Source organism: Poromitra crassiceps, assembly GCF_964638095.1.
Source record: "Poromitra crassiceps genome assembly, chromosome: 5".
NCBI classification, from domain to species: domain Eukaryota; kingdom Metazoa; phylum Chordata; class Actinopteri; order Beryciformes; family Melamphaidae; genus Poromitra; species Poromitra crassiceps.
This window is the reverse complement of record NC_139642.1, coordinates 53,406,296-53,418,795: the sequence shown is the minus strand read 5'-3', so window position 1 is coordinate 53,418,795 and position 12,500 is coordinate 53,406,296. Positions and strand designations below refer to the sequence as shown.

The 12,500-nt window shown below is 46.5% G+C and overlaps 1 protein-coding gene across 1 annotated transcript in view; it reads left to right on the top strand.

The window, feature by feature from the left end:
- The window catches only part of LOC310776611 (HHIP-like protein 1), a gene marked incomplete at both ends in the record, with an annotated part of 33,281 nt that overhangs the window by 8,612 nt on the left and 12,169 nt on the right, over positions 1-12,500 (top strand). Inside the window, 6 exons of the mRNA XM_083636787.1 lie at positions 4,227-4,506; positions 5,020-5,299; positions 6,240-6,365; positions 7,165-7,308; positions 11,616-11,728; positions 12,159-12,299. Of these exons, the coding sequence (XP_083492913.1) occupies positions 4,227-4,506; positions 5,020-5,299; positions 6,240-6,365; positions 7,165-7,308; positions 11,616-11,728; positions 12,159-12,299 (1,084 nt within the window). The remainder of the gene's footprint in view (positions 1-4,226; positions 4,507-5,019; positions 5,300-6,239; positions 6,366-7,164; positions 7,309-11,615; positions 11,729-12,158; positions 12,300-12,500) is intronic.

The window sequence follows — 12,500 nt, the reverse complement described above, 5'->3', positions numbered from 1 at the left end:
AAAAATACCTGGCGTGTGATTGGATGAACCATTTGTCTATGTCACGGGCTCGCTTCTCGCTGTCGTCACATCTAAATCCCACCCGTAGGCCTAGCTGCCTCGACGCCGATTGGTCCGAACCAGTGGGCTAGCTCGGGGGTTTTACAGCTGCGGACGTGACCCTGAAAGCTGTAGTTCCTCGACTGGCCACTTCAGGCTGGACACAAAAGGGAGTCGTTCACGTTCACCCCCATCATGTTAGAATGCCCCACTTTGTAACAGGATTGAGCATGTTTACAGCCTGGACCAAAACATGGTTTTGGCATGTATAGCTAATTTCACTTTTTAAAGCAAAAGGGGGGGTTTTTGGAGGTGATTGACAGGTTGTCTGTCCAGTGATCGTGCAGCTTGCTGATCACGGACTAGGCGGAGTTCTGGGAAACCCCCGGTCCCACACGAGCGAGACCTCAAGATGGCGACAGACAACACGGGAGTCCAAAAACAATAGGCGGCTACGTCCATTTTATTTACAGTCGATGGTCTGCACCAAATGCATACACGGTATCTGGCACCATTTGTCATGTGATCGTGATCTCGCAAATCCAGTTGCCTTGCAAGGTTAGAGCGTTTCTTCCCATCGGTAAAATGACATCTCAGTAAGTACACTTAAGCAAAGAGTATGTGAGAGAAAGGAGTTATCTGAAATAATCTTCTCAGCTAGAGAAGATTTTTTTTTTTGCTTGTAAATGTCTATGTATCCTGTTTCATGTGATTTCCTCCGCCTAAGGAAGCGATGTGTTTGCTTCCAAATCAGTCCAAGCCAAGGTACCATCAATGATTCACATGCCCTTCCTGAACGAGACACACGTTGAAAATTCTGACTTCCAGGAAATGCTACCTAAATAGGAAGCTTCCTGGCCTGAAGACAGAGCCTTGCCTTTGTATCATGTCAGTAACAAACAATCTGGGCCTCTTCTAGTTTGACACAGACAAATGAAGGAGGGAATGATTTATCTTCGTTGCGTGTCTGTCAGTGTGCCTGTAGAAGTCTATAAATATGTGTGCAATTGATGTACAGATTCTTGTGTATTTTTGTGTGTGCATGATGTGTCATTTTATGTACAGTATTCTTGGTGTTGCCTGTGTGTGTGCATGTGTGTGTGTCTGTGTGTGTGCGTGCGTGCGTGCGTGCGTGTGTCTGTCTGTGTGTGTGTGTGTGCATGCTCGCCTGTGAGTGTTTGACATTAAGGTTGTAGTTAGATTATGTAACTCACCGAGTCATTTACACACTACAACAAAATAGTACCCCCTTCCACACACACACACACATACACACACACACACACACACACACACACACACACACAGCGTCTCAGTCACTGTTTAAAGACGAACAACAGAGTTTTCCATGTAAACAATGTGGATTTGTTGACATGCTTCACTCGTACAGAGTAAGACAGAGCAGGCCTATTCAACTGGCGGCCCCCGGGCCCCTTAGCTTTCTGACAATGTGGCCCATACCTGCCAGCACTCCCCATTTATGCGGGAGTCTCCCGATTTTCAACCCTTTCTCCCGCTGTGCTCCGAGTCCCGATTGGTCATCTCTCACGGCGCTAATCTCCCGATTTGTAGGATATGTGTCATCATGGTACCTGGCAACCCAGCCCAGAGGCAGTGATGTGAGGGGACTGCACTCGCACAAGCTCTCGGTGGAGGAGGACGAATGAAACAAGAAGAAGAGGTCATGTGCTGCCAAATTTCAGTCCACTTGGTGCGAGACCTTCCCGTTTGCTAGTAGCCACATTAGCAAGTACCATGCGTTTTGCAAGCTATGTCGGGGCGACTTTAGCGTAGAACACAGTGGGGAAAATGACGTTAGCAAACATGCTAAACATGCCAAACACAAACAAGCCGTGGAAGCAGAGTCGAACTTAGAACTACCATTATTCCATATTCACTGACACTCTCACAAATAAGAAAACCCTAACCCTAACCTTAAAAAATAATCTGTTGAACTGACTACATGCTCTTATCTTCTGCCATCTGTGTAATTGATGAACCTGGTGGTCCAGCCCCGCTGGTTGGAGCACATCTCTCTCTGTGCCTCACTCTCTACCTCTAGGTCTTGTTCTGCTTCATTGAAATGAAACTGAACATACCCAAGTTACTGCTGTGGCTAAATATGCCAAAGCAGTAATGTAGCATGTGACCATTTCAACAAACTACCTTTTCAGAAATGCAAGACTTGATGAAATAATATGTTCTAGACTGCAATGACCTAAAAGCCAGACATTTCCCCTCATGTTTACTCTCGCTGGGCTGCAGACACTGACTCGTCATGACATCAATCCTAAAGGCCGGGAGGTGTTATGACACCAAAGGGTGGCTGCTAGTCTGCTCCGCTACCAGCACCAGTCCACATTTGACCAAATTAATTCAGTTGGTTCATCATCTAGTAAGAGGCTCACACTAGACTTCTCAGCTGATCAATACTGTGGTTTTATGGAATAGCTGCTGCTGTGCTGGCTCTGCTCCCTAAAGACTGGTTCGGCTGATCTGGCACTAAAGGAGAACCAGTCAACGTCATGGTTTGGGTGTTGTGCCTCCCCATGCTGGCAGCTCACCATGCTGGGTGTGGACAGTGTGGTTGTGACTTAATAACTGACTGGACCTTCCTGAGATCCATTTATACCAAGCTGCACTCAAACACAGGCTGGATATAGCCTGGGCCTGAACTGGCATGATGAGGTCACGGGTGGCTACGAGCTGTGCTGGAATGACTACACACTTCTGCCATAAACATAGTGGAATAGAAAGAAGGTTATTGCTTTGAAAGGTGATGCAGTAAAAGCCTCTTAAAATGCAATACCCAGAGGAGTACTAACCTGACGCTGCCAAAAAATGGTCTTGATCTCACGCAACTCCAGCTGCCTTAAGGAGCAGAAAATCAGCAGAAGAATCTATTTAGAGCAGGGGTCGGCAACCTTTTTGATATGACGTGCCATTTTAAAATTTTAAACATTTTACAACCGTGTGTGTTTAGCACTTGAGGCTCAGCGAACAACTTTTTCAAGACATAAAGTGCACACATCACGGTCTTTCTGAAACACAAAACGCCACTCTTGTCTGTCCACGAGGGCTGATGCCCGAACCTTTACTTTAGCTTTCTTAGCTACAGCGGCTCCTGCCATCGTCTACCGAGCTCGCTCTGGCACCCCGGCCCGCAACCGCATTCTGCCAAAAAAGGCAACGAGTAGGCTACTAGCCAATCAGAGGCAGAGTAGAGTAGGCTACTAGCCAACCAGAGGCACAGTAGAGTAGGCTACTAGCCAATCAGAGGCAGAGTCGAGTAGGGTGTGTCTTCGCAGAATGCGGGTGGTGAAAGAAATCTATCAACCAAACTAGATAAATGACAGACCGCGCAACTGCCAATGATTATGAAAGAGGTCATTTGGCTTGTGGATGAGAGGGCACTTCCTGCTAGTGTGACATTTGTTAAGCTACCATGGGCCAATGGTGGCAGGCGTGCCTAAGGTGGCTGACCCCTGATCTAGAGTTATAGAGCTTTAATAAAATATACTTAGGTATTGTCCAAGTCTAACATCTATTCTGTATTTGCCTTCCTGGTGAAATAGAACATTGATCTCAATTCATAGCTTTCAAGGGGCGTTACGTGCTGCTGGGAACGCCCACCTGGCGGTAAAAAAAAAACTTGTTCATTCCGCTGGCCGCCTCGACTAGTTTCTCACGCTGTGTTTGTTCAGCCAAAATGCCGGATACCTGTTGTGCTATCGGTTGCACTAACCGACGAGGAGACACGCCTGGCTTGTGCTTTTACAGAATCCCGTCGGAGAAAGAAAACTCAGACAGGAGGAGGTTGTGAATTTGTGCGATTAGACGTGGTTCAGTCGCTGGGGAGGGCAAATGGCTTTTTTTCTACCATCAAAGTACACACGTTTTTGCAGCCAACATTTCATCAAAGGTAAGCTCAAGTAACGTTAACGGGGTATTTTAATCATTATTGTAACGTTACTTGAGCTTACCTTTGATGAAATGTTGGCCGCAAAGACGTGTGTACAAACGGCTGAACAAACACAGCGTGAGAAACTAGTCGACTCGGGTGGCAGTGGAATGAACAAGTTTTTTGACCGCCAGGTGGGCGTTCCCGGCAGCACGTAACGCCCCTTGAAAGCTATGAATAGGATTTACAATAGTCCAGGTGTCAAATGTTCCTTTCCCCCCACCAGGAGTGTTCTCCATACGCTGCCCACCTGTTCGATGCTGAGGATGCCAACACACCTATGCGGGTGCTGCCCGGCCTGTGCGGTGACTACTGCTCCGACTTCTGGCACCAGTGTCGGTACACTCTGAGCCTGCTCGTGGAGGACTTGGGGAGGTTAGACCCTGGCAACTTTGCCCAATTTCTCAACCTGACCTCTGGGATAGAAGAGGATCGCCGAAGGTTCTGCGACTTTCTGGAGCTGAAGGACAACCAGTACTGCTATCCTAATGTACTGACAAATGCAGGTTGGTGTCCACCAGCGGTCCAGCGCACACACGCACAGTCGCACACGCATGCACGGCACGCACACACACACACACACACACACACAAGTCAAGTTTATTTACTACTACTAATTTGCGCCGATAAATGAAATGTGGTCAACGAGGCAAAATTCCAATGAAAACCTCATTTGGAAAAGAAGTGGAAGAAATGTTGGGATGGGCCTCACAGAGAGGGATCCCCCTTCCAGGATGGCCAGGTGTGCAACAGGTGCTGATTGTGGAAATAGTATACACATTAAAAAAAATCTGAAATCAAATGAAAACAGAACGAAAGGCAAGGCAAGGATCACTTTATTTATAGCACATTTCATACACAGGACAAATCCGTTGTGTGTTCAACAGAAGAAGAAAAAAAATAGCCTAAAAAAATGAACAGAATAGAAATGCTTGGGTGAATATCTGGATCTGATGCAGGGCCATTGCCGCCAACTCTTCTCTCCTCTCCCTGTGCATCATCCCCTCTCCCCTCCCCAGAGCTAAATGCTAACCTGGGCTTGGTGCGTGAGGATGCTGAAGGCTGTCTGGAGCTGTGCCTGCAGGAGGTGGCCAACGGGCTGCGTAACCCCGTGGCCATGATCCACGCCGACGACGGGACGCACCGCTTCTTTGTGGCTGAGCAGCTGGGCTTCGTGTGGGTTTACCTGCCCAACGGCTCCAGGGTGGACCGGCCCTTCCTCAACCTCACCGAAGCCGTGCTCACCTCGCCGTGGGCCGGGGACGAGAGGGGCTTTCTCTGCATGGCCCTCCATCCCAGGTTCATACTTCTTTAACAATCATACTTCTTATATTGGGCTTATGAAGAGAGACCTTTTCCACAGGGCTCAAAATCATTTTGTTCACCATTATCCTATGATTTGCACTCACTGACATTTTGCAAGCAACAGCCTGTTGCTTACTGTATCACAATAATGTGGCTAAATAGTAGCTAGTTCAGAGTATTATTTACTATTCAAGGACGGCTTTACCGATAATCAACCCACTTTGTATGATTAATAATCTCGGTAATATAAGCACATGAGCAGTGTTTACCTTCTCTCTCTGTTTTCCTCATGGAGATCTCCCATTTCCTCCTCTGGCAAAGTGTTCCATTGTGACGCGTTACTTTGTACGTCACAACGGAGCTGCAGAAGTTTTACTCCAGACGTGGAATCTGCTCCGAGGGCGGCTGTTATTGTTTATTTCTATTTTTTAAGTATGCGCAGTTCAAGAGCCTTAACGAGCCTTAATGACTTGCAGCTGGCAGGGGCGGAGTTTCTGCAGGAGGATTTTTCTGGTGAGGAAAACACAGAGAGAAGGTAAACACTGCCCATGTGCTTATATTACCGGGATTATACAAAGTGGGTTGATTATCGGTAAAGCCATTCTTTAAGTAACTTAACTTAAAGTATTTGGGTTAACTAGGCCAGCAGCTATGCACTAATGTTTATTCAACAAATAACAGGATATGCCGCAAACAAATGCCAGTTGTGCTGTAGCACAATATTTACTGTAGCTAATTCAAACTATACCCGTTTTCCATACCCATTTTTGCAGCATATTGGTATGCATTACATGGTCATCGAAGCCCTTGCTGGCTCTGCTCTGGCAACCCATTGTGTCTTCCTCCACATGCATGCACTGTATACTGTATACACTGTAAATATATGGCTGCCTTAGACATTTACATCAGTAACCAGCTTTCTTCCTCTACATAGTTTTACCGAGGTCAGAAAAGCCTACGTCTACTACTCTGTATCTGTCAAGAAGGAGGAGAGGATACGCATCAGCGAGTTCACACTGTCAACCGACGATGATAACCAGCTAGACCACTCCTCTGAGAGGTGAGACCACTCCTCTGAGAGGTGAGAGCACTCCTCTGAGAGGTGAGACCACTCCTCTGAGAGGTGAGACCACCCCTCTAAGAGGTGAGACCACCCCTCTGAGAGGTGAGGTGGGAGTTAAGGAGTGGAGACGGAGATGGAAACTACTGTATATATCTTCATGCTCACATGTGCTTGCTGTGCATGCATGTGGGTGAACTGTGTGTGTGTGTGTGTGCGTGTGTGCGTGTGTGCGTGTGTGTGTGTGTGTGTGTGTGTGTGTGTGTGTGTGTGTGTGTGTGCGTGCGTGCGTGCGTTAGGGGTGTCAAAAATAATCGATTATAAGATGCATCGCGATGCGGACGTGCACGATTCTGCATCGATTAACAAATATCAAAAATCGCTTATTAAAAAAAAAAAAAAAATTATAATCAAATAAAATAGAATGTAAGTACATGCAGTTGTTTATTTTAATTATGGATCATAATACAATGCAATTCCAAATGCACTTTTATTTTAAAAGTAGCCACACAGTGAGAAAAAAGAAAGTGAGAAAAAATAAATCATGTATTGCGGAAAAAGTGATGCATCGATTTAAGATGCATCGCGATGCATCGTGATGCATCGTTTAATCGAATCGAATCGTTGACAGATTAATCGTAATCGAATCGAATCGTGAGGCCAGTGAAGATTCACAGCCCTAGCGTGCGTGCGCGCGTGCGCGCATGTGTGTGTGTGTGTGTGTGTGTGTGTAGTGCATGCGTGTGTGTGGTGTGTATATTCATCCACCTCTATCATCGCCCTATCTCTCTTGCTTTAGAACCCTCTTGGAGGTGGTGGAGCCGGCATCCAATCATAACGGAGGACAGCTTCTCTTTGGCCATGATGGTTATCTCTACATCTTCATTGGTGATGGTGGGCGTGCCGGAGATCCCTTTGGAAAGTTTGGCAATTCTCAGAACAAGTGAGTGTAATGAAAGGAAAACGGTCCATGTTCATGACTTCTACCGTACTGCCTGGTGTACGAGTGCACACTGTATTTCACTTACCGGTACATGAATGTAGGGCTTTTGGGTTCCTGCACCACCTAAACAGTGAATACCGTAATTCTCATTACAAAAAGTGTCATGCACAAACAAACAAACTTTCATACTCTGCTCAAAGCTTCAGCTTCAGCTTTTGCTAACTGGTTAGCAGATGAAAATGCAAGCAGTGTCAGTTGTTTATTCCACGTGTCAGTTGAAATGGCTCACCCCAATGCGATAAACTGTACTGTACTTCTGAATGATTACTGAAAATTAAGGTGGCGCCTAACCAACCTCATCATTTGATGCAGAGTTGTTGGCTACATAAAAACATTTCACAGAATACCAGAGTAGTTAGGACCAGATGATACTAGCATATCTGCCAAGGATGAGTTGAGAGTATGAAGAACATATTCCAGCTAATTCAAGTTGATTGGAAAGGATTGCAATCATAGAGAACATAAAGTGGAAAAAAAGGGAGATTCCTGAGAAATAACAGTGGAAACTATGAATGATGGCTTTTAAAATACTAGTTATTATCCCACACAGCCCTCGGCTATAAGATACCCTGGCTGGCAGCATCCCACTCATCCCTTCTAGTATACTGTTCTGTCTGGCACGTACTGTACAAGACTGTACTGACAGCACTCAGCAAAAGATTTTGTGGCCTGTTGAAATGAAAACCGATCTGTATAGCACCACCTCTGGCAGAAACCAGGCACAGCTCATTACCCATCCAACACCATTCCACCTGTGACACATGGTGCTGGCATCACCATGCTGCTGCGATGCTTTTCAGTGAGGGACTGGGAGAGCCCATGACATGTCGCTGCTACACATTGTTGGCGATGCACCAAAAGTAGGTGGAAAACGGGTTTTTCAGGTTTTTTGAGATTTTGAGTGATTTGGTTACTTTCCATACTGCACTCACTGCAATAAAGGGCAAACCTCTTTTCCATGTCTCTAAGGATACAACTTTCTTGGGGGTGTGCTAGTGTATCAGCTATCTGACTATCTAACTGTCATTCTCCATTTTAACTTTAAACTTGATTGGCTGTCACATTTGATCGACCCACAATGGCTGCATTTATATAGCGCTTTTATCCAAAGCGCTTTACAATGTGCCTACATTCACCCATTCACACACCGAAGGCGGCCAGCTGCCACGCAGGGTGCTGGCACAGCCATCGGGAGCAATTCGGGGTTCAGTGTCTTGCCCAAGGACACTTCGACATGCGGAGTGGAGGAGCCGGGGATCGAACCACCGACCTTCTGATTAGTGGACGACCCCTCTCTACCTCCGGAGCCACAGCCGCCCCTCAAATTAGTCTCAGGAGAAAGAGGTGGGAAATATAAATACCACTATTCATTCACACAATGTGTGAGGGGCTGACAAATAATAGGACAAATCTCATAATATGACTATGATATCAAATGGAAAAACTGTATCCATTTACTTCCTCATGTTAAGAAAAAAAGGGTGGCTCAACCTTCTTCTTCTTCTTCATTATACGTAACTAGAAATATCACACGCTCATTTCTAGCGTGCCTCTCGCATGCTTCATTGCTCAACGCGGCTGAGCAAACATGTGCCGCGCGGAGCGAAAGGCCCAGCCACCTTATTGAGATATATTACTGCAATATGTTGCTTTTTTTCTGCTGTGTACTTCATCCATCTCTTAAGTTGACTATCTGTCCTGGTTACTAAGTAATCATAACACATGTTTGATGTGTGAGTTTAACAGGCAGCCTGTCCAGCATAACAAACTCCGCAGCACAGAGCGATGTGGACCTTCAGGGGCTGAGAGTTGGGCAGTACAGCCACACTGAGGGGCCCACATGAGACATGACTGACTGACCCCTTCAGAATCAACATTACCCACAACCCAATACAGGGAGTGGGCCCCATCGGCCCCATCGGAATTCTTGCAGTCGTGTCAATTGTGACCGAGCAGCATCAGTGTAGCCGCTCCTCTGACAGAGCTGCTACTGTGTGTCACAGTCATTGGCACTCAAAAGTCATCAGAACAAGCCATTTTTTTATGAGCTATCGGTGTAAAGTAGAAACTTTTTCCTATCCACCGTATTTCGAGCGGCCACGATGTCTATGCGTTTTTCTTCCGGTGTGATCCTCCCAGCCTTGTTGCTGACAGCTTGACACCCGTCTGGGCAAACGGAGCAAATCACTAATCAGGTCCAGCTTGGCAGAAATCTCGTCGATAAATATCCCTTTAAGAGCGCAGTGCGCAGCCTACTGTGTGTAATGTTAGCGGCTAGCTAGCTATGTTACATGGCAGTAAAACGCCACTAAATGACCAAATTGATTGAACTTTTAACCATTTCGAGTAACACTGTTTCCATACGGACCCCCAGCGTTCGTTAGTTGTTTATAACGTGACGTATATTTATAACTTTTATAACGTACTCCAGTTTCCGGTTTATAATTCGGGTCTGCAGCCAGAGTATAACAAAGGAAATGGCAAGCTGCAACAATAAGTCACGTTAAACCGGAACTTGTACCCACAATTATTTGTACAGTGGGGCATTCAAAAATAATGTGGATAATTTTGCAAGTGCCAGGGGAAGAAAAATGTGTTTGTATGAATCGTTAATTGAATAAAGAAAAACAGATCAGTCTAAGTTTAGCATTTCTTCACAAATAACATCATGCTAATCTTGTGGGTTTGTCTGCTGTTGGGTCCAGCCTGGAGTCTCTCTCTCTCTCTCTTTTTTTTTTTTACCTTTCTTTTTATACAGGGGGAGTCTCACTGAGAGTAATGCTCTCTTTTTCAGGAGCGCCCTGTTGACATTCACACACACATTCACACCTGGAAGCTGACCAGTACAACCACAGTCTGATCTGCTGGCCACCGAGCAGCTCCACTGGAGCGGTTGGGGGTTAAGGGGCCTTGCTCAAGGGCACCTCAGTGGTGGTAATGAGGGAGGGGCAAGAGCTGCCTTTTCACTTTCCCCCACCCAGATTTATCCTGCCGGTCCCGGGGATTGAACCGACGACCTTCCGGTCACCGGCTCGCTTCTCTAACCATTGGGCCACCACTGCCCACAGTCTGGACTGTGCTTTGGCATGGTGCAGTCGAGGCTGCAGAGTGTCCGTCTTGACACCAAACGGTTTCATGTTGTTGTTCGGCCTGGCATGGAAAGCAGACTCTCTGTAACCAAGCCAGTCAAAACTGTGACTACATTCTAATCATGCTACTTTGAGTCTACATTTGTCTTGCACTTGTACTGTAGTAGGAGATTGATGTGCAGAATCAACCATTGATAGCCTACTGTACACATACACACAGCACCACAAGACACACAGAAAGAAAGAGGTAGCCTACAGCTAGGAGGCAGGCTGACCCTGCTTTCTGAGGGGGGGAGAGATGAGAGGTTTTGTTGACATGCTGTATTAGCCGTGGTGGGGATGAGGGAGGCTGCATTCTGCCAAATCTAATATTGACACTACACACTGCAGCCTGCCACACACTGGTATGTGGAGGGGAGAGAGAGAAGAGAGAGAGAGAGAGGGAGGGAGAAGAGAGAGGGAGGGAGAAGAGAGAGGGAGGGAGAGAGATAGAGAGAGATGTGGATGGAAAGGGGGAAAGAGGGATAGTGAGAAGAGAGAGAGATGGGAATGGAAAGAGGGAGAGAGGGGTAGAGAGAGAGAAGAGAGGGAGAGAGATGGGATGGAAAGAGGGAGAGAGGGGTAGAGAGAGAGAAGAGAGAGGGAGGGAGATGGGATGGAAAGAGGGAGAGAGGGGTAGAGAGAGAGAAGAGAGAGGGAGGGAGATGGGGGTGGAAAGAGGGAGAGAGGGGTAGAGAGAGAGAAGAGAGGGAGAGAGATGGGATGGAAAGAGGGAGAGAGGGGTAGAGAGAGAGCAGAGAGAGGGAGGGAGAGAGAGATGGAAAGAGGGGTAGAGAGAGAGGGAGAGAAAGAGAGATGGAAAGAGGGAGAGAGGGGTAGAGAGAGAGAGAAGGGAGAATAGGGAGAAAGGAGTTGAAAAGATGTCAGGGAGAGACTGTGAGGAAAGTGGGGGGAGAGGAGGACTTGAGGGAAAGTGAGGGGACACTGAAGAGAGAGATTAAAAGGAAATTAGGATTAAAAGGGAAAGGATGAAAGATTCAGGTCAAATCCACTGACATCATGGCAGTCTGTGTCATGCATAACAGTCACTCACTCACCTCTCTGTCTCACTGCCTCTGACACTCGCTCTCATCTACCTTCTGTCTGTGTTGACTCTAGGTCCACCCTCCTTGGCAAGGCGCTGCGTATTGATGTTGACAACAACGATGATGGCGCCCCCTACAGCATTCCCTCCGATAACCCATTCCTGGGGGAGAGGGAATCACTGCCAGGTTTGGCACACACAACAAAAAAGCTACAACATCCTATATTGACCAAATAATCAGGGTGTAATGTAATTTATATCAAGTAACACGTCAGATGAAGTTCAGTGTGAGCTACAGTAACACGTCAGATGAAGTTCAGTGTGAGCTACAGTAACACGTCAGATGAAGTTCAGTGTGAGCTACAGTAACACATCAGATGAAGTTCAGTGTGAGCTACAGTAACACGTCAGATGAAGTTCAGTGTGAGCTACATTGAGGCTTTATTGAGGGAAAATGAATCAGGAAATCAAAGTGGATGTCCTCTCGGCATTGTTTTAAAGGGAAAAACATGCCTTGGGGCAAAAAATGACATGTTTATTGATGTTTCACAATTCAAAGCATTTGCCACCTGAAAAACGCAACGCCCAGATGACATCACATCTTTCTTTCTTTATAGAGATCTATGCTTATGGAGTGCGTAACATGTGGCGTTGCTCCATCGACCGTGGAGACTCTGCTACGGGCCAGGGGCGAGGCAGGATGTTCTGTGGTGACGTGGGACAGAACAAATACGAGGAGGTGGACCTCATTGTTAAAGGTACAGCATGGTCTGAAGCAGTGATTCCCAACCAGGGGTACGTGTACCCCTAGGGGTACTTGAGCAGCTTGCAGGGGGCACTTGGAATGATTGGGGAATACAATTTACTTCCAAAATGATAAATAAATATATATATATTCCAAGTCATTTCATAAGCCCATTGTTAAAATTAGTTCTGCTTTTAAGTGTCAACTGCTACAC